Below are 21,577 nucleotides of genomic sequence, written 5' to 3'. Positions count from 1 at the left end.
ATCGAACTTCTTGTTTGATGGTCTCATATATTTATATATATCATTATAATTTTATATGCTAATGCTATAGAACTTCATGAATGAGCCCCATGACAAAAATGAAAATTGATTTATGGGTGTGGTGAGCATTCTGTAGGGTGTTAGTGCCAGCTCTCTTTGAGCTCTCTTCCCACCAAGGATTGCCAAGAATTGGAGCATTTATAATGCATGTCAAATACTTTAACTGTACCAATTTTGTTATCTAGGTGTGTGCTGTTCTGAGTGGAGGAGGATACGCTGAGATGGTAGCTGTTCAAGAAGGATTGGTATTTCCTATCCCCAAAAGTATTTCTATGGAGGAGGCTGCTAGTTTCCCTCAAGTGGCTTGTAGTGTTTGGGCCGCACTTTTTATGGAAAACAAGCTATGTTTTGAATATTGGTTACCCGCTGGTAGGAACAGTCGGCTAATTGCCGGTGAAACTATATTGGTAACTTCCCCCAAGTCCACCAATCTGAAGTGATTTGGAATATTTATACTTTTGCTAATTAAGTTATGACAAATTAAAGCATCATTCACCCAAAAAGGGATTAAATAAATATATCTCTCTGACTGTTTACGATGGTAAATCTTCTCCATAGTACGACTCTTCTTATTTATGATAAGCTTTCATATATCCCTGAACTACTGTCAAATTTCAGGTTCATGGGGGATCCGGGGGAATTGGTTCATTTGCAGTACAGTTAGCAAAAGCCCGGGGTGTAAAGGTGATTGTCACAGCAGGTAATTCTAAGTTTTTCATTTACGAATCAGCTAGCTCAAAATTATTTTTCATCACAGCAGGTAATTCTAAGTTTTTCATTTACGAATCAGCTAGCTCAAAATTATTTTTCATACACATACTCAAGGATATGAATCATGACAATCAGGTAGTGACAAGTTAGAGTTCTGTAAGACACTTGGAGCTGATGCATGCATCAGTTTCAATTACAAGGACAAGGAAGATGACTTTATTGAAAGGGTAAATAGAGAAACAGATGCCAACAAAGGTTTGTTTTCTTTTATCAACATCTCAGTAATAACCTCAATAAGAACGATACTATGCCTTCTATTGTTGGTTTTATTTACTGTTGTGGATGAGAAATCATATTGATGTATGCCTAATGGCAGGTGTTGATGTCGTCTTGAGTAGCCTCCCGATTGAATATATGCCATGGAACCATGCCTGTGTTAAGCAAGGTGGGACAGTTATTAAGATCAATGGTTGTTGGATGCTACCAAAAGATACTCGTGCTAGCACTCCACAGCCAAAAAAAGTGAATTCTGAGCTTCAGGCGAACTTGAACATAGGAGGTACTGGACTAGAATATACTTGGTTAGAGTTTTTTTTTTTTCCTGTAAATTTAGTGAACTCTGCTAGTTTATCATGAAATCGGACATCTAGTTTTGCAATTATTTGTTGAGTTACCTTCTTCATTAATAATACCAAAACCGAAATTGAACCTACTATTCTTTTTCCAAAAAAAAAAAAAAAACATTCATTACATTTACTTGTCAAAAGGGTAGTGCTAAAATTCCCCCAAATCAGAAAAACACTTTCTGATTTCTCTCAGTATTAGTTAAAATTTATCTCATATGGTGGCTATGCATGCAGTGGCTGGCTTTCGGTTTAGAAAGCTAGAAGAGAGAGCAAAAGTTGTCGAGGAGGTACAGAAGCATGTGTGGCCGTTAATAGAAGTTGGTAAGGTAAAACCTGTTGTGCATCATCGTTTTCCATTCGCTAAAGCAGCAGAGGCTCACCGGCTCATGGAGAGTGGCAAGCATTTTGGAAAGATCCTGCTTATTCCTAATGACAGATTTGAGAATTCAAGGATAGAACAGAGTTAAAGAGGAGAAGTTGGAAAAACTTGGGGATGATTTAAATGGGCGACTTCAATTGCAGGAATCTAATTGCAGTTAGTAAATTGCAAAGACTTTCATGAGCAAGATTTAGACCAAGTACATTAGCAAATTTTATGTTTGAACAAATTAGCTGCGTATACTGAGCAAGACTTCTTTTATCCCTTTCCTGACTGTTGAGAATTAGGAATCTTTATTGTATGCATTGATGTATTGGTTTATCATCATCATCATGAAATTTGCTGCGTATTCCTTGGTTTATGTGGCTGGTACCACGAAACTTGCTGCCTGCCATCATCATCGTCCAGTTGTGATATGGATTATACCCCCGCTAAGCCTGACACATTAGTTCAGTTCAACCACTAGCCTTCCTGGCTTAGCAGTACTGCTGAATCATGCATCCTGGAGCTGCCAAGTGATTGAAGTGAAGCCGTTTTCTGTTGCTCCACATGCATTTATCACCACTCTTTTTTCTTGTACGATATTGATATTGAGATGACTAATCTCGTTGTCTCCACTGTAGGCATTGGGTGAGACTAGGCTCTCTACATAAAAGGCATATTCAGGGGTCCGATATAAATAATCATCATTTTTAGTTGAAAGATACCTAACTGAGTTTCTGTTTGCATTGTAGGAAGCCACATTCCCACCTATACTCAATATAATTTCCCCGTTCTCGATAAACCATGTCAGCGGTTTTTTTTTTTTTTTTTGAAAGGGGTTTGGAACCCAGCCTAGCTGGGAGACTCAGCCCCACGCCCGGTTCCATTTATTGAAATAATACTTTGCAACGGGGGGGACATAAAACCTGAACCCCGTGCAACATTAGAAATATTACAAACATCCTCATAGAGAACATCCCGAATAATAACAGGAGTTTCATCTAACCACACATCAGAAATGTAATTAAAACTAGCAAGGTGCGCTAACCTGTTGGCTACACCGTTTGCTTCACGGAAGATGTGACTAACCTGAATTGAGTGAAAAGATGTCAAATATGACTTACAATCATCGATAATACGCCCAATTTCAGATCTATCTTGCACATCACGCTGCAGAGCAGTAACAACAAGGGAGCAATCGCTCTCAACATCAATAACGGTCATGTCCTGATGAATCGCCAATAAGAGCCCAGCCCTGCATGCTTCAGCCTCCATATGTAAAGCAGATGACGCATGTGGGAAATGCCGAGCCAGAGCTGCCAAACACATACCATGTCAGCGGTTTTAAGCAGCCAAGAAATTCCCACATAAATGGGATTTTGATCGATTTGGTCCAAGACTCTCGCACCCCATATTCATTCATCACCCAAATATCATAATATTCATCATTGTCGTAAGCAAGCAAGCATAAGCATCCTCTTGAAGCCCCCACTTCAGCAAGTTCAGAAGAATACTCATAATCAGGTTGTGGCACTTCTATGTATGTCTCACTTGTTAAATCAAGAGAAATAATTACCCTAGTAAGACTTGGTTCTTGATCCGCCATCCAGTGTAGAGCTCCACTAACAAAAGTAGCAGACTTGTCGACAAACACACAACCAAGTGGTGAATCCCGAATCCTCCTCCAAGAGTCTGTTCCTAATGTGTACATCATGGATTTATAACTAAAGTACTCCATCTTATGAAGAGTATTTTCTTCAGGACTCAATGTTAGCACCTTGTAGTCGTCACTATTGCAGTCGTGACCGAATCCATACTTCCATCCAAGTTCATACACTTTCCCATGTACTTCGGAAGTACAAGGTAATATTTTGGCGCATCTTGTTCTTGGATTCCAGAGGAAGATCATACCATGGTGACATTCTTTTACACATACTAAACCGTCACAAGAACCCATGACACAGTACTCAGATTCTTCGATCCGGAAATCGATTGAACTTTCACAGACTACTATGGAATCATGAAGATGGTAGAAAGTCAAGTCGTTAACCAAGCCAAAAGGATTCATGCTTAGTCTTGAAGGACTGGTGGTGACTTGTGACAAATACTTTTTGACAAATTGATGACTTGAGATTAAGGAGCACCATGACTTGCACACAACTCTAAATTGCAACAAGGATTTGACAGAAAGTTTTGCAAGTATTTCGGCGATTACATCGAGTGGAAGGTAAGGCACGATTGCTGATCCATGCATTGGCTTCTCCATTTGTGCTCCTCTCCGACAACCCATGCGTTTAGATTGAGTGCTGCATCAATAAGCACAGTATATCTTAACTAGAATTTTCTTCTAATCCTAATTGAAGGTAGGATCTATATCTAAACATATTAGGATTAGGATTAGAAATTTTTTTAAGGGTAGGCCTATCACCACCACTCCATCATCATGACCGTACCATCTTTGATTGTACATATATTCTAAATGTCAATTGTATCCTTATATTTAACAGAAAAAATTAATAGAAGTACCAAAATATCAAACGTAGCCTAGTTTAGGTATCAAATTGTCCTCTTTTGAAGACTAAATATCAAAGTGTTCAATTGACTATACCTCAGATCGATACCATAGAAGAAATTTATCCTTAAATTAAACTTGAACAATGTAATGATTGAATGTACGCTCCAACCAACTGAAGCTAGCTCTTAAAATTAGAACTATACAAATTCTCTCTTAAAATAACGAAAGGAAAAAAGTAGTATCAAAATTTTAAATGGCAAGGCTAAGCGCATTTTATCTTCGATAAGTTCATAACTGTCCCGCATGCAAGTTGATTCTCTATGAGATCCCTCTAGTTATACTTTCAACTCTGACGACATTCCGAGCAACAATTCCTTTGAGCTCCGACTCACATAAACTGGCACCTTTACCTCTCGAGCATCGACTTTAGTATTCAACTCCACTCGGTAGTCGAACATCTTATATATCTGGGGAATAGATAAGTCACAAGGACGTGATTTATGACCATTTTCCGCCATAATTTTGTTATATACTTCTGAAGCTTCACACTCTCCGAACACAAGACGATGGAAGAAGAGGGCGACGCCTTCCTTCAATTTCTTTGATACATAATGGCCTACACGATGGCCTGACATCGCCATTATTCCATATTTTCTGTCAAAATTGTAACCGATAATTACTGTGAAGTAAATTAATCATATATTAATATATGCAAAGAGGAAAATGTTTTTTTTTTCCTCGATTACATTAAAGAGGGAAAATGTTAATTTATATGTACCTGAAGAAGGAAGTCATGAGATCATCGGCAGTAAAAGGCTGATGCGTCGAAGAACAAACCAAAAAAAGTGTATCTTTCTCATTGCAAAGGTCGTAAAATTTACAATACGCTTCCAAAGAACTATGACTAGATTTCTTATGATAATCCTTTTTGTCCAAGTGATAAACTGGATTGAAACATAAAAGATAAGTGAGAATTATATAGAAAGTTTTTATTTTATTTTATTTTATATTTTTTTATTATGGACGACAATGTAACTCCCCACCCACCCCATCCCTGATATCAGTGAGATTTGAACCCGTGATCTCCACAGTGTTAGTGAGGATTAAATAGAAAGTTTTACATGGGAACAAATAATTGATATCTTTAATTTCTTAACAGCTAAAATGAGAAGATAGATTTAGAGGTTGAAATGTTACCATTTAAAGTTCCGCCAGTGTACTTATCGTACAAGGTTGCAAAAAATAAAGACTTTAGGACCAACTCAGCTGCATCTTCAACGGTCATGTTATAGGAATACCTAGCAGATCATGCATGTTAATCGAGTATGTGAAACTCAAATTATGCAGTTGTTATACTTATGTAAAATAAATTAATTAATTAATTAATAACGAGTGCACAAGGGTGTGAAGAAGCACATACCAAGGTGCCATAACATCATTAGCATATTGTTGACCAGATCCGAGTGACGCATAGCGACAATTTCTGTTTTTCACAATTTGGTTGTCAGATATGAAAATACGACAAACTTGAAAACCCTGCAACCAAAGTACCAAACAAAGTTACAGAAGCTTAGCTAAGTGATCTATTTCATGAATATGAATAAATGAGAAGTTCTAAGTGAGACGATATTCATTACCTCTGTTTCATCCCATCCAGCAATGATGGTCCCAAATTCTTTATTCTCGTCATCGAGATCTTCTAAATATTTAATCATCTCTTTGTATACAAATGAAACTGAAAGCACGCCGTTGGATTTTAAAAATCGTGAGCATTTACGTTTCACCGAGTTGCACATCTCTCTGCCAGCTCGAGCTTCTCCTGCCATTACGGCAACTATGTTGGAAGACATACGAAACACTTTATCCGTATCGTCTCTGACTGAAAATATGAAATATTAAATAAAAGAATTGATAGGTAAACTCATTGTTAATATCCAAAACATGCATGCATGGAAGAGTTATTGTTTACTTTTAGGCTTATATTCTTTATTACGTTCCCTGATCCCTTGAGACCCTTCATTTGAGGACCTGGAATCAACGGCAAACACGATGCCTTCCTCAATAAAACATGCAACAATGGTTGTCCCCTTTCTCTTTGAGTCCATTGCATTATCTTGCTCTGAAGAGTACTTCGAACTGTTACAACCCATATTCCTGTCAAAAGGCAAACCTCCTGTAAGACGTGGAAAGATAAAACATAGCAAGCAAAACTCATAATTTTTTTTTATATATATTTATTAAATTTCAGCAAGACTTGATGCAAGAAATTAAAAAGTTGTGTGTGTCGTGTTTTTTTTTCGGCTTTACGTACCAATATCAAATCAAAACAAAAAGATATTGTGTGTGTGTGTGTATATATATATATATGTATATATATATATATATATTTTTTGAGAGAGAATCACAAATTCAGCTAAGAAAACGAGCTAACGGAATTTATTTATTTATTTACTAGATAAATTAAGGAATTATATATCATAAAGAAAATTCTTATTTAGCATGTCTTTGATATTTGAAACCCCATCCACAGACACACACACACACCGTGCATACGATATATAAACCCTAAGCGAGAATATACTGATCGAAATACCAACATATAAACCCTAAGAAGAATATACTGATCAAAATATATATGCACCAAAACATTCAAAACCTTAATATTTCTTTTGATGGAAACAGATTTCTGAAAAATAACTCTGTCATGTAATGGATTATAGGATCGTACCTGACTTGACCACGTATAGTAAACTACAAAAAGATCTTCCTTTACACCAATGTTTTTCTTAATAAAAAAAGTCAATGTGAATTGAATATAGAAGTGGAGGGCTGTTAGTATTTATAAAGCACTATACGGCTATATATACCTTAATCTAATAGTATATCACTGGAAACTTAAATTAGGAAAGAATATATTTATTTCTTGTAAATTAAGACATGGAAGATTTTTATGTAAATTTTTACCCTTTTCAACTATTCGGAGTTTAGTTAGGATTGCGGAGGTGGTACAAAACTGCAGAGTTAATTGAGCATGTTATTTTTGTACGTTCGAGTTCAATTGATGAAGAATTTATTGTCGATGGATGCTTAGGGTGAGTTTCTTCTTCTTCTTTTTTTTTTTTTTTTTTTTTTATGCTTAGGGTGAGTTATATATATGTGAAACCTATTTTGTGCAGTGGAAAGTGCAGTGATAAAGGAAGCAAGCAACTTATTTTACTTCTTCTCTATAGTTATGCATACATATTGCCTTTGGAAAATGTATTCAAGCAGCAGACATTGTAGTTAGGATCGCGCTTTTGTTTCCTTTCAAGTTAGAGTAGAGGAAGAACCACGTACAGTGATTGTTCCAATGTATTTATATCTGTTTACAACAAAAATTCTTAGTGTTATGCAATTTTTTTTCTAAAAAAAAAAACTATTTAGGTATTATTCCAAAAATGTGGATATTAATATAATGGTATCACTAGAAACTAAACTACGGGAGGAGCTGCGCTGGAAGTTTGGTGGTCTGGAGGTGATGGCTGGAGCTGCGCGCGCTAAGCCAAGCTTGATAGGCCTTGGGTGCGCCTTCTTCTTGGGCTACTTGGACTGTAGTATTTTGGGCTAGAGTTTTTGCCCTAAGCCCATCTTTTTGTTTTTAGTTAGTCTAATTACAATAATTCCTTGTTTTAGGAAGTTAAACATTTACGCGCACTCTATGTTTCTCTAGCACCTCTGGAGTAGTACCAAAAGAGGATATCCGCTATATCTACGTTCATGAATGTCTAATGGGTAAGTCTATTTCTATGTACCACTGTGGGTACTACCACTACTTTCTTGTCTGTCTGTAGATGGCAGCGGAAGGGTATGTAACTGCCTATTCTGGCTTTAGATGAATATATTGTCACCCGCCCTTTGGGTTCGGGTTTGATTAAAAAAAAAAACTAGGAAAGAATATATTTAGGGGAGTGAAATCTATACTTCTTATTTTACAATTCACATTCCATGTTTCTTTTTTGAGTAATCTAAATTTTGTCCTTAGTGACTTGAATTTTGTCTCCTTATACGGGAAAAAAAGGGAATATGAATTGTAAAATGGGAAGTGTGGATTTCACTCCACTTTATTTATTTATTGTAAATTAAGATAAGGAAATATTAGGTGCAACTTTTTACCTTTTTTCAACTATTTGGAGTTTACTCTTGTACTTGGGCTTCAATTAGATTTTAGGGTCTTTCTGACGGTCTTGTATTAATTATTGTACTATTTGCTAAACTTTAAATTCTTTAATGAAGACAGACTTCTTTTCAATAAAAAAAATGTAACTCTTTTTTGAATTTTAGAGACAAAGGACAGATAAAGAATCTTTTTTAAAAATAAAAATAAAAAATTGGGCTAGTGCGGCCACTCTCAAGCCTTGATTAATGAAACTGCAGAGTACAGGGGGGGAACGTAAAGCCGGAACCCCAGATTACAATAAGCATCAAAAGAACGTCTTGAAATAATAACAGGAGTTGTGACCCGTTGGTAAGTTATAATTCCAACATTATAAAGGTCATGGGTACGAATCTCACTGACATATATAAGGGTGGGATGAGCTTCGAGTCTTTACTAAATCTATGTATTCTAACAAGCACCAGTTAGCAAAGAATGCACAATTAACTACTCTATTTGCTTTAACAAAGCTGTGACATAACAAAAAAGTTACTCTATCATAAAAAAATATCATTACACATAACACAACTTTCCGTAGAAAAATCATCTTTTTTAATTTATACAAACTTTAAAATTATAAAGAATCATTTTTTGAATTTTCTACACTCATCTCTCTTCTCTCTTCAAATTCTTTCTTTATTTTTAAATTTAATCTTAGTTATTAAATTATAAAGAGGATGCATATTTGTTTAGAGAAATGTGACTTTATTACAAATTCAGTAAATAGCATAATAGTACAAATTCAATAAATGTCAGAAAGAGCTGCTAAATGGAATTGAATATATATATATATATATATATATATATATATCCTATTCATAGTGGAGCTCCGCTTTGAAATTAAAGTGCGCATTTAGAGTTTTGGTCACTTTTCAGTCATATATCCACATTACGACCGTTCAGTTTTTAGGTACTAATGTATAGATCATCTCTGCAAATTTTCAGCCAAATTGATGATTGTTAAGGTATCTAACTCACTTAAACTAATGGACGAACTGAATCTGTCCAACCTGAACCGTACTAGCTTTAAGGCAGTTATCAATGCCTTAATGATCATCAATTTGGCTGAAAATTTGCAGAGATAATCTATATATTAGTACCTAAAAAGTGAATGGTCGAGATGTGGATATGCGACCAAAAAGTGACCATAAAATCTAAATGCGCACTTTAATTTCAAAGCGGAGCTCTGGATATGTATATAATATAGGGCAATACAATTGCCCACATTGGAGTGGGTATGCCCCTCTAGATATTAGAAGCTTTATTGCTTCCCTTTTTTTATTTTTTTTCAAAGTGAATTCATTGAAACTTTTAACGATTACAATCGTTTAGAATGACATCCCAATTGGGAGCAGACACAAGCCACAAACGGCTTGAAGCTAGAGCAAAGCTAGAACAAACCAGAAGGTGTACTATACCAACATGTAGTTCATGTACAATAAAATACTGCTCTGGATCACTTATAGAGAAACTAACAGAAAACTGAAGATAAATTCTCAGCCTCCTCAAAAAAATTACCAACAATGAGACCATTGCCATGACCTTGAGGTTTGGAGACCAAATCATCATAATCTGTAACTCGGGCATGCAAGAGATCGGTGGATGACTCAAGACTATGTTTGTCCCAACACAATTAACACTGCTCGCCAGACACGCAATTGTGGTACTCATAGCATGATTATACCGAGATCTTTTGTAGAATATAGCAATGAGGAATCTGCCTGTACGTAAGCACAACACACCCGAAATTATAAGAACACATTTGAGCAAGCAAGTACCCAAACCATTGCCTGGGTCCCAAATCCAAATATGTGGAGAAATCAAGCCCAACCACTGGGCTCTGTCGCGGGCCCAAAGCCAGCCCAACTCCCAAGCCTATAACCTTATACTGGGCACCCAGAAATCTGATATGGGCACCCAATTAAGGTAGGACCAAGCGCCGAAGCAGAGAACCGGTACCGCCGCTGCTTCTTGTTGCACCTCCGATGGTCTCACACCTGGAATCAGCACGCCCTCCATTGCCTCCATCTTAGATCTCTCCATCCCCGACAAAAGATCCAGGTGATGACATCCTCGACCACATAATTTGACCATCCCCGTCACCGTGCCGACATCCGATGGTCTACCCCATCGCCATAATAGGCGGTCAGCCAAACAAAACATCAGTTCCCGTCTCGAAAGTGGAATTAAGGCAATGACTTAATGAGCAAGTCTGCCACACTATCTTCAGATTGAACCTAGTTCACTTTGATCTTGAGGAGAGTTTGTTGTTGCTGATTATCCTTGGTGATGTCGCTTTTGATGTAGCCTTACTTCATTTGTTCAAAACAAGCAACATTATCCTATATGCTCCTAGGCTCATATGTGGTAGACTTCAAACCACAATTGTTCGAACATGCGTAATTATGGATCCAATCCATATACATTCACGAACCACTTTGTGAAGAGTAATAATCTCTGCATTGTTCGAAGATATAGCGACTAGGGTCTATTTCTGTAGACCTCCAAGATATCACGGTCTTTACCCATCGTGAACACTTAACCAGTTTGGGAAGACTTTTGTGTGGGTCAGAGAGATACCCAACATCAGCAAAACCTTTCAAAACACATGTTGTTTTGGGATGAGGATAGAGGACGTAGGCCAGTGTTGGCGGCGTTCCTGGTGTGTGATGGGTCCGAATCCATCATCTCTCTATAGGGATAAAACAAGCCCATATCAGTCATACATCTCTAGTATCGAAAGATATCTTTTACACCAATCCAATGGCGTCGCGTTGGCGCAGAGGTATACCTTAGCTAACAAGTTCATGGCAAATGAGATGTCCGGTCTTGTGCATTGAGCTAAGTACAATAAAGCGCCTATTGTACTCAAGTAAGGCACTCTTGCCTTTAGCACATCTTCGTCATCATCCTTTGAACGAAGAAAACCTTTTCAAGATCAAGACTACGGACGATCATAGGGGTGCTTGAAGGCTTGACCTTGTTAAAATGCCTAAGCATCTATCAACACGATGCTCAAGTTCCAAACCGAGACATAATCATGTTCTCCTAAAATCCTTCATCTCAAACTCAAATTTCAAGTATTCAGCGGTTTCCCTTAACTCTTTACGGGCTTCTAATGAAGACCATATCCAACATGAACCGTGATAGAATCTGAAACTTGTTATGAAAACGCGCGGGCATATCCCTTCCCAATCAAGTAGTCACTTTAGTGAGCGTTTCAACCTTATTGCAAATGCGCTCCAAGGTCAAGAACCACTTGATTTGGGTAAATGAAGTCCACCATGAACCTTCATGTATATTCCGTATCTAGATCCCCATAAAGGTACGTGCTGACCACATTTGTAAGCTGCATGTTTAGTTATTTGGAAACTATCAAACTGACAAGGTAGTGGAGTGCAATGACATCCATTACGAGAGAATATGTTTCATCGTAGTCGATTTCAGGGCGTTTTGTGAGAAACCTTGCCCCATAAGGAGAGATTGCCATCTTTTTTTCTCATCACGCTTTTTAACGAAGACCCATTAGTTAATAGGTTTTATGTTAGGAGGTGTTGGCATCACTGGCTCAAAAACCTTCTTCTTCGTTAGAGAATCCAACTTAATATGGATCGCATCTTTCCATTTAGGTCAAATTTCTCTATGTTGGTGTAAGTTTGATCTTCCACTTATGCCATTCACTTTGATCTTCTTAGTTTGCTGTAAGTTTCTTTGGTTAGCTGGACATGATTGCAACAGTTTGGGTTTATCACCATCTCACCGATTCCTACTCTCCTACTACTAAAAAGAAGGTTATGTCACTGTCTTATGGTCTTTCTATTCGAAGTTTGTTTCTTTTACTGCTTGAAATTGGCCAAAGTTGTAATCAATAAAGAGCTCGTAGAGTTACTATATAGAGAAGAGAAGTACATGCAAGATAGTGGTACAATACAATGTCTGCTTCTTTTACTGCTTCAAATTGGTACAACTAGTTCTGATTACAAATAGCCCCTAGATTTACTATATAGAAAAGAGAAGTACAGGCAAGTAGTAAAATACCATGTTTATGATAACAAAATAGAGATATTGATTACTTTGTGATCTTCAGAAAGCTGATCGGTGGCCATTAACTTTCATGTCTCTGCTTCTTCATTGCATCAGTCCGAGGATATTGCTTTGGCATAACACATTGCTCATATCTTATAAATTAAAATTGGCTGATGCTTATCAATGCTTCTATCTGAATCTGCAAACTAGTCTGACCATATCATCATTGGTCCAGTTCTGAGCTCAGTCTCATGTGTCTTCCCAATCCTTCATCCATTAATCAACACTGCTCTGGATCTGCATCGTACTTGACCATGTCATCATCCGTCCAGTTCTGAGCTCGAAGTCATGCATCTTCTCGATCCTGCTTGCAGAAAAGGCGGTCCAACATTTCTGAAGGTTCCATGCTCCTCTTATAGTCCAGGACCTGGTTACCTGAAGTACTACTGAACACAAACTCCGGTGCTATTGCAGACACCGCAACAGTTAGTAGATCACATGCCATTTTTGAAAGCACAGGAAATGACAGTGCATTGTCTTTCCACCAAGCTAAAACATCAAAATTCTGAAACTCTTCATTGGTCATATAGGCTGTATAGTTAACTCCCAAGTATTTATGAAGCTCAGTTGGCCCATAGGTCTTTATTTCCTTCTGTCTCCTCCATTCTAGAAACTTTTCGACAGCACTTTCATCGCCGTCATTAAATCTCTTTCGTTTTGGGATTCGATCAGAGGTGGGTTTTTCTTTTTCTGCAAATTTGGATTCATAACCTTTGTAGAGGTCATGTAACCTAGCTTCAATAGCTTTTGTATCCATATTCAACAATGGCATGCTCAAGTATTCAGAAATGTCTTTAACTAAGAAATCTAGACCTTGTCCGTTAAATCTAGGGTCCATTGCTGCAGCTAAACAGTAACTCGGTAACATGCACTCGCAATAACTTTTGAATTTCGACTCCATTTTTTCATAAATTGCTGTAAATTTTGGAATTGAATGACCTCTGTGTTTGTCAAAACACTTGCTAATATATCTCAAAATAAAAAGACCACCAGAAGATGTGGGCAAATAAACCTTCGAATTTGAGAGTGCCACGGAGCAAAATACTTTGAGAAAGTTCATAAAAAGAAAACTAATTTCCCAATCACTTTCACATAAAAGATTGCTACCATCATGTTTGCCATTGTAAAGTTCACTGATTGCAGCATTGTAGTTGACACAAGATGCTAACATGAGAAAAGTAGAGTTCCAATGATCCTTGAAATCAGGTTTCAGCTCTCTATATTTCAGACCTCGAGACTCACATAAAGCAGAAAATTCTTGTTGCCTAGCAGAAGAGGAAGCAATGTTAAGAATAGCACCCCTAATTTTCTCTATATGAGCTTCCATCAATTTCAAGCCTTCTTGCACCATTGAATTGACCATATGGCATAAACATCTCATATAAGAAAATTGACCTCCACAAGGAGGTTGCAAAGTGTTTTTAAACATGTCAATGATGGCATCACTCCCAGTAACATCATCAAAAATAATGTTGAAGACCTTATCATCAATCATATATTCCCTAAATATATCCATTATGCTCTGAAATATAACAGTATCACTATGAGGATATTCGAGCATACGAAAAGCAATGATTCTCCTTTGCAACATCCAAGCAGAGTCAATATAATGTGCAGTAACACAAGTTGTTCATCGGCACTACTCCAGAAATTAGTACTGAAAGAAAACGTACCATTGAAACCAGAAAGCTCGGATACCAGTGCTCTTTTCATATCATTGAAGTAGTTCAGGGAATCACTTTTGATAGTGTGCAGGCAAAGACTAGAATACTCAGACTGAACATATTCTTGAATAAACTTTTCAAATCTAGCATGTTGAGCAGAAGAATAAACTTGCCCACTTGAAGAAATGTACTTGGTCAAACCTTGTCTCATTTTCTGCTGAGAGTATTGAAAAGTTGGCATATAAGAACTTCCAATACGACTTTCTTGGCCAACACATTCATTATCAGACTCATTCATTTCAACATCATCCACGCTGTTTCTGATTTCAGTATCATCCATATTCTCAAGCAAAAATGAAGAAAATTCCTCACAAAGCTTCGAAGAGAGAGCGATAAACTTGTAGTTACTTGAAAGAGTTGCAAAGGAAGGGAGAGAGTTGTGTGAGAAAGGAGACGAGAGGAAAATTCAAGGAATGGGTAGAGTATTTGTACAGAAAGTTTTGGGGTCAAATGACATTGTTAACCCTCGAACTAACCGTTATAAAGCTTGGGAGGAGAGGAAATCATGTAATTTGACCTCACTATATAAGCAACGGCTAGTTTACAAAAGTGGCTTCCCTAGTCTCAGGGATTACGCAGTTCTGGTATTAATGAACATAGGGAAAATCCCAGTTTTTGGGATTATGATCAAGTCGTTTGGGCATGGGACTATGGGTTCCTCTTTCAAGTTTCTACCAGAAAAAGAAGACATTGTTGTAAATATTTGTGGATAATCATGTAAATAGATGTTGAGTAATAGGTGCCTATCCCTATAGATTGGTGATTGATAGGTTGTAATTGTAGGAGTGATTGGATTGTAATTAAGCATTACCCTTTTGTGTACACCATGTAGTCCTATATAAGCCTTCTCATGGTGAGATGAATAATACACACATTCTATTCTCTGTGTCCAAACTCTCTCTCTCTCTCTCTCTCAAATTTTTTTTCTGTTTTACAACACGTTATCAGCACGAAGCTCTAACCCAAGTCCTAGCCAGAAAAAAAAAAACCCCTGCTGCAGCCTGTTTGTACTCCCCAAAACCTCTTGATCGGGACCTCAGATCAAAATATTTCCCTCATCAAAGTTGTTCGTCTCTGCCTCTTCTATCTAACCTCCAAATTTCAGCCCTATTGGAGTCGTTTTGAGACCTGTACATCATTCGAAGTGGGAGCTGTCCAGAAGAGGCGAATAGCTCTTGGATTGGCTGAGAAGACAACCTTCTCAGTTCTGCACACATAAACTGAAGATTTATCCGTCCTTCATCAAGTAATGTTTTCCAAAACTAATTTCATATTCATGTTTATTGAGCCTAATGATTGAATATGAACAATCACCATGATGCATGAACCCTAATATTTGGTATATACATATTTATATATATTCATTTATTTGGCTTTGGATTGTTTGGTTGGAAAAGAAAAAAAAAAGGTTAGGATTCTTGCATTTGGTCTAGTAGTACCATATAGTGCATACCAATTAAAAAACAAGCAAAAAGAAAAGGGATTCTGCTGCTCCTGGGATTCGAACCCAGCCACATCATGCATTAGCCTAGCACGTTGTCCGCTGTACCACTATGGCAAGTTAGTATGTGTTAACACTATTTAGTATTAATTCTGCCAGAAGCAGATTTGAGGCCAATTAATTGGTGATTGATCAACCCGTGATTTGATTTTGATTGATTTTATCCAAAGCAATTACCATAGTAATTTATGCTCATTACCACATCACTTCATTATCACATTGAGACAATTCTGAATTATTACGTGAATTATGATAGAAGAATTATGGGCTTAATTTTTGGTTACACGAATTTGAATTATGCCATTATAATTCCTTATGCTAGAAGCATTATTGGCTAAATTATTACGTGATTATTACATAAACATTATGCCAGAAGCATTTGCCAAATTTATTACCTGTACGTAATGTCAGAAGCATTAATGGGATTTGAACCCATTTCCTTAGGTATATAACCGCTGCATTAATATATTTATGTTACGATTTAATAACATATATTGAATTTGGTTATGTTATAATTGTGAATATTAATAGAGGCTTAGTCAGAAGCTCAAATCAAGCCCAAAGTCATAACAACAAATTCGAGCCAGAAGCTCAGACCCAAGTTGTAAGGCCAGAATAGAAGCTCGCTACATGTTACCATGACAAAAGTTATGAATCTTCTCAAACTAGGCTCATCTAGTTGGATGCGATGTCTAGGAAAGGTTCAGATGAGGCCATGTACTTAAGCGAGCCTCGCTCCACCTAAACCTCATCTTTCCTTACCTGGTCGTATTCAATTGGAGTTACCGAAAGGGTTGAGTAATAACTTTTCATTCCTTGGCAGACTAGCCTGAGCCCAGCAGGCCCACTCTCCCTCTGTAGGACCTAGCAGCCCAGCAGGCCTCACATACTCTTTGACTAGCGCATGAAAGCCTAGGTCACGAGCCCGCAGACTAAGCCCGATAGGCTTCACTATCAAGCCCACTCCTTTGGTCCGTCAGAATCAAATAAAAGGAAAAATGATTTGATATTGTAAATAGATTCACCATATTTAATATGTGTAATTAATTGCCAGAAGCATTTATTCGCATAATTGTGTGATAATTAATCTGTTATATTACTAGCATGCAATTAATATCTCAATTGATTTGTGATTTCCATTTAGCCAATTTGTGAGATATTATTACAATTTGCTCTATTCAATATCATTTTGTTACTTGCCAAATTTTCGCATTAGAATATATGTGTAGAAAATGCAGGTATCTGATGAACCAGTAGTTCATACATAAATCGAACTTGTAGTTTCGATAATGCCATTTAAGAAACTTGAAGTTTCCTTCATAAATTCACCACACATGATAAAACCAGTAGATTTTACATGTTTGATTCGATTTTTCATACCATGTTATAGAACCTGAAGTTCTCATTACTTGCTTATGGATGATATTACCCAAAGCACTAATATTATTTGTTCCTTTCCTGTAAGAAATGTCAAATCTCAACATGTTTGACTTTGTTGCTTTGGATCTTCGGAAGAAACTATCTAAAGTGAACTCAAGATGTGAAAATTCATCTGACTGCAAAGAAGATGAGATCAACAATCGATATTGACAATGTCATCACTGAGGCTTTTGAGGCGAGTGCCATAATGTTCATAAAGAAACATATGGAGAGAGCACTCCAAGTTGAGTATCCGATGAAGAGGATACACAAACTCTTTGGGTCGCTCTAGAAGAGCACTTTCACCATCAGATGACCATTTTCTTGCTTGAAGAAAGACATGATTGGCAGAACAAAATAACCCATATGACCATCAGCCACGTGGCCAAGTCCCAAAAGGCCAAGGTGCATGTAATCCAGCTCCACGTGGCCAAGGTCCACGTGGTAGGAACCATGATGCCATAACTCAGCAAGCCCAAGTTGAAAGGAACACTGGTCCGGCCTGTCACCACCAGAATCAGCTTGATCTTTGTTATCGATGTGGAGGAATTGACTGCTGGTCCCGCACCTGTTGTGTGATAGCCGAAGCAGTAGATGAGTATTACGCCGGTCGCGGAACTCGAAATACCAACTTTATTAAAGGGTCATTTTCTATCAATTCCACACTAGATATCATGGATTTTCAGGCAGTTATTGAACATACCGAATACCGTGGATTAGAACTCGAAGACATGGGTATAATTGATCCCTTGTGTCATATCTATTTCATCTTAATGAATGAAACATCTTCAGATTTTTGTGATTTATGTTTTCAATTATTTTGGATTATAGAAATGTGGTTATGTTTGAATATATTTAATTCAATAAACTTATTCATATATGTGATCCATTGAATTAAATAAATGAATAGGCATATTCTGTGGGGAAGTTTGTTGTCTGGTTAAAAGTGCTATTATGCACACCATACTCCCAGATCGGAGATATTTTTCAAACTTATTGTCTATTCATACCTCTGTGACAACCGTATCAGGCCAATCCAACCTAATAGAGGGTTATGGCAAAACCCACTATATGTTGTCCAATGGTACTGAACTTACCATTAATGAGGCCTTATATTCTCCACGTTCCAGAAGAACGTTATTGAGTATTAAGGATATTCGAACCAACGGTTATCACGCTGAAACCACTGAGAAAAATGCGTGGAATATCTTTGTATAACCTCCGAGTGTGCGGCCAGAAGTGTACATTGGAGAAATTGAAATCTATTAGCTAGAAACTAACTAATTCAAGCAACTGCTTGCTATGGCATGACCGTTTGGTCCACCCCAAGTCAAAGTATGATGCACCGTATCCTCAATTCATCGCAGGTGCACCCCCTTCTGAATAAGGGTCTTCTATATAATGACACGCTATGCCATACTAGACCATCATATGCAAAGACTAGTACATACACCACCATTTTTCTGCACAGAATGCAAGGGAAATTTGTGGACATATCCAACCACCATGTGGACCAGTTAAATATTAATGGTTTTGGTTGATGTATCGACAAAGTGATCACATGTTACACTACTGTCCATAAGAAAATACTGCTTTTGCTAAACTCTCGCCCAAATCATGAGATTGAGGGCTCACCACTTGGATTATCCCATAAAGTCCATAAGACTTGATAATACTGGAGAGTTTACATCAAAATCTTTCGATGATTATTGCCTATCCCTTGGGATTGATGCTGAACATATAGTTTCCTATGTTCACACCCAAGATGGTCTCGCAAATAGAATCTTGGTAATGCGCACCAAGCTCCTAGTTTTTGTGTGGGGCTATGCAATCTTGCATGCAGCTATGTTGGTCCCGTTGAGGCCCACTGCTACCCAACCTTACTCCGCGTTACAGTTGGTGACCGGGTACGAATATGATGTTTCGCACTTACACGCATTTGGGTATGCTGTCCTCGTGCCAATTGTGCCGTCACAACGTACAAAATTGGGTCCTCAACAAAGGATGGGCATACATGTCGATTATGAATCCCATCCATTATGTGCTCTTTAGAGCCCTTGACAGGCGATCTCTTTACCGCTAGATTTGTGGATTGTCACTTTGATGAGACAGTCTTCCCGCCGTTAGGGGGAGATAAGAACGTCACCGTTCCTGATGAACAGCGTGAATTAACATGGAATGTCCTCACAATGTCTCATCTTGATCCCCAAACCGCACGAAAATAGTGAAGTGCAGACAATTCTAGATCTATAGAGTATAGAATACAATATGCCAGACACTTTCTCTAATCTAGCAAAAGTGACGAGATCATATATACCTGCTACAAATGTGCCTGCAAGGATAGACGTCCCTGTAGGATGTGTCGTCCCAGATGGACGAGGTACGACCATGGAGGCTAACCAGTCATATGTCCCTGCCCTGAAGTGAGGTAGACCATTAGGTTCGAAGGATTCTTATCCCTAGAAGAGGGTAAACTTGGCACAAACGAATCCTTTTGACATCGCAATCTCAAACCGATTCATCTCATGAGATAAATCCGGATTATGGGTTTGTCCTAGAAGAGACGATGTTGGGGGACGCTCCAACATTTGAACCCACTCCCGAGAATAGAGAAATCTCGGTAAATTTAGTGAGATTTGGAATCGGATTGAGATTATCATCGATGATATATTAGTATTTACGGTGGCCACCGAATCTATAATATGCGATGACCTCGAACCTTGCTTTGTTGATCAATATCAATGAAAAGACAACTGGCTAACAAGGAAATAAGCAATCCAGGTCAAAATAGATTCCTTGACAAAGAGAAAGGTGTTTGGACCTGTTGTTCCTACACCTCCCCATGTTAAACCTGTAGAATTTAAATGGGTATTTGTAAGGAAGCGTAATGAGAAAAACGAGATTGTGATACACAAGGTTCGTCTAGTGGCGCAAGAATTTTCTCAACGCCCTGTGATTGATTATGAGGAGGCGTATTCTCCTGTAATAGACGTCATAACGTTCCACTACCTTATCAGTTTGGTAGTTTTCGAAAAACTGAATATGCAGCTTATGAATGTGGTTGTAACTTATCTCTATGGGGATCACGATACAGAGATATACATGAAAGTCCCTGAAGGACTTATGATACCCGATGCAAATAGTTCTAGACCACGGAACATGCTCTCCATTAGTTTTGAGGCGTTCACTTTATAGATTGAAAAAATCTTGACGGAGGTGGTATAACCGTCTAAGTGAATATTTGATCGGGATGGGATATGTGAATAATAAACTATGCCCATGCGTGTTTATTAAGGAAACAAGTTCCTAGTTTGGTATTGTGTTGGTCTATGTTAATGACATGAATTTGATCGATACTCCTAAAGAGATCAGGGAAACCACAAAGCACCTGAAGTTGGAATTTGAGATGAAAGGTCTTGGGAGAACAGATTATTGTCTCGACCTGGAGCTCGAGCACAGTGCAGATGAAAAATTTGGTCTATCAACCAAATTACATCTAGAAGATGTTAAGATGCTTTAATGAGGATAAACGCAAGCATACCCATGGTCGTCTGAAGTCTAGAGAAAACCGTATCGTCCTACAGATGATAACGAAGAGATATTGGTGCCAGAAGTCTCATATCTAAGTGCAATAGGCGCAGTATTGTACTTGGCTTAATGCCCTAGACAGGACATCATCTCATTTGATGTGAACTTATTAGCTAGATATAGGTCTGCGCCAACACGCTGCCACTGGAATGGCATAAAAGACATTTTTTCGCTACCTTAGAGGTACAACGGATATGGGCTTATTCTATTCCTATGCATCAAGGAATGGATCAAACCCCCTTGATCCTCAGAATGATGCTCGCCTTGTTGGATATGCTGATATAGACTATCTATCAGACCCGCACAAGGCATGTTCCCAGATTGGTTATGTCTTTACCATTGAGAATACTGCAATTTCTTGGAGATCTACGAAATAGACACTTGTTGCTACCTCTTTGAATCATGCTGAGATACTAGCTCTTCACGAAGCAGTATGTGAATGTACATGGCTAAAAGCCGTTACAAAGTATGTTCGAGGCACATGTGGACTGCATTCCACCACTGATGAACCAACCATTATCTATGAGGATAATACTGCTTACATAGAGCAGATAAAGATAAGTTTCATCAAAGGAGACAACACCAAACATATTGTATCGAAGTTCTCCTTCAATTAGCAACAACAGGAGCATCATAAGATTGAAGTTAAGCATATTTGATTTGAAGACAATCGTGCAGACCTCTTTACCAAGTCACTACCAAAGTCTACATTCTAGAAGCATGTTCAAGGTATTTTGGTCTACGTAAACTATCTAAATTACCTAACATGTAATTTTCAGGGGGAGTCGAAATCA

General features: G+C 37.8%; 3 protein-coding genes across 3 annotated transcripts; 1 reads left to right on the top strand and 2 right to left on the bottom strand.

The window, feature by feature from the left end:
- The first annotated feature begins 257 nt into the window (after nt 1–257).
- On the top strand, nt 258–2,012 carry LOC112168384 (quinone oxidoreductase PIG3). Its single transcript, XM_024305507.2, has 5 exons — nt 258–467; nt 679–760; nt 907–1,026; nt 1,148–1,330; nt 1,632–2,012. Exons 1-5 carry the CDS (start codon nt 282–284, stop codon nt 1,862–1,864), a joined length of 804 nt encoding a protein of 267 aa, XP_024161275.1. The 5' UTR covers nt 258–281; the 3' UTR covers nt 1,865–2,012.
- A 257-nt stretch (nt 2,013–2,269) lies between these two features.
- LOC112203489 (F-box/kelch-repeat protein At3g23880) lies at nt 2,270–4,048 on the bottom strand. Its single transcript, XM_024344458.2, has 4 exons — nt 3,090–4,048; nt 2,883–3,013; nt 2,685–2,759; nt 2,270–2,526 (listed from the first exon to the last, which is right to left on the bottom strand). The coding sequence occupies exons 1-4, from the start codon at nt 4,046–4,048 to the stop codon at nt 2,270–2,272; spliced, it is 1,422 nt and encodes a 473-aa protein (XP_024200226.2).
- Nucleotides 4,049–12,837: 8,789 nt separating this feature from the next.
- On the bottom strand, nt 12,838–14,555 carry LOC112203487 (zinc finger BED domain-containing protein RICESLEEPER 2-like). Its single transcript, XM_024344452.1, has 2 exons — nt 14,250–14,555; nt 12,838–14,073 (listed from the first exon to the last, which is right to left on the bottom strand). Exons 1-2 carry the CDS (start codon nt 14,553–14,555, stop codon nt 12,838–12,840), a joined length of 1,542 nt encoding a protein of 513 aa, XP_024200220.1.
- Nucleotides 14,556–21,577: the final 7,022 nt, after the last annotated feature.

The sequence above is a fragment of the Rosa chinensis genome, chromosome 5, assembly GCF_002994745.2.
Source record: "Rosa chinensis cultivar Old Blush chromosome 5, RchiOBHm-V2, whole genome shotgun sequence".
NCBI lineage: Eukaryota > Viridiplantae > Streptophyta > Magnoliopsida > Rosales > Rosaceae > Rosa > Rosa chinensis.
Note: the sequence above shows the minus strand (reverse complement) of the source record. Positions and strands in the feature narration are given on the sequence as shown.

Excerpts from the sequence above, each read along its gene's own strand:
- LOC112168384 (XM_024305507.2), top strand. The coding sequence starts at position 282 with ATGGTAGCTGTTCAAGAAGGATTGGTATTTCCTATCCCCAAAAGTATT. Across the intron at positions 1,027-1,147 it reads AGAAACAGATGCCAACAAAG|GTGTTGATGTCGTCTTGAGT; the intron begins GTTTGTTTTCTT and ends GCCTAATGGCAG. Across the intron at positions 1,331-1,631 it reads GGCGAACTTGAACATAGGAG|TGGCTGGCTTTCGGTTTAGA; the intron begins GTACTGGACTAG and ends CTATGCATGCAG.
- LOC112203489 (XM_024344458.2), bottom strand. The coding sequence starts at position 4,048 with ATGGGTTGTCGGAGAGGAGCACAAATGGAGAAGCCAATGCATGGATCA. Across the intron at positions 2,760-2,882 it reads TGGGCGTATTATCGATGATT|ATGAAACTCCTGTTATTATT; the intron begins GTAAGTCATATT and ends ATGTGTGGTTAG. Across the intron at positions 2,527-2,684 it reads TAATGTTGCACGGGGTTCAG|GTGGGAATGTGGCTTCCTAC; the intron begins GTTTTATGTCCC and ends TATTGAGTATAG.
- LOC112203487 (XM_024344452.1), bottom strand. The coding sequence starts at position 14,555 with ATGGATGATACTGAAATCAGAAACAGCGTGGATGATGTTGAAATGAAT. Across the intron at positions 14,074-14,249 it reads ATGATATGAAAAGAGCACTG|AGCATAATGGATATATTTAG; the intron begins GTATCCGAGCTT and ends GTTATATTTCAG.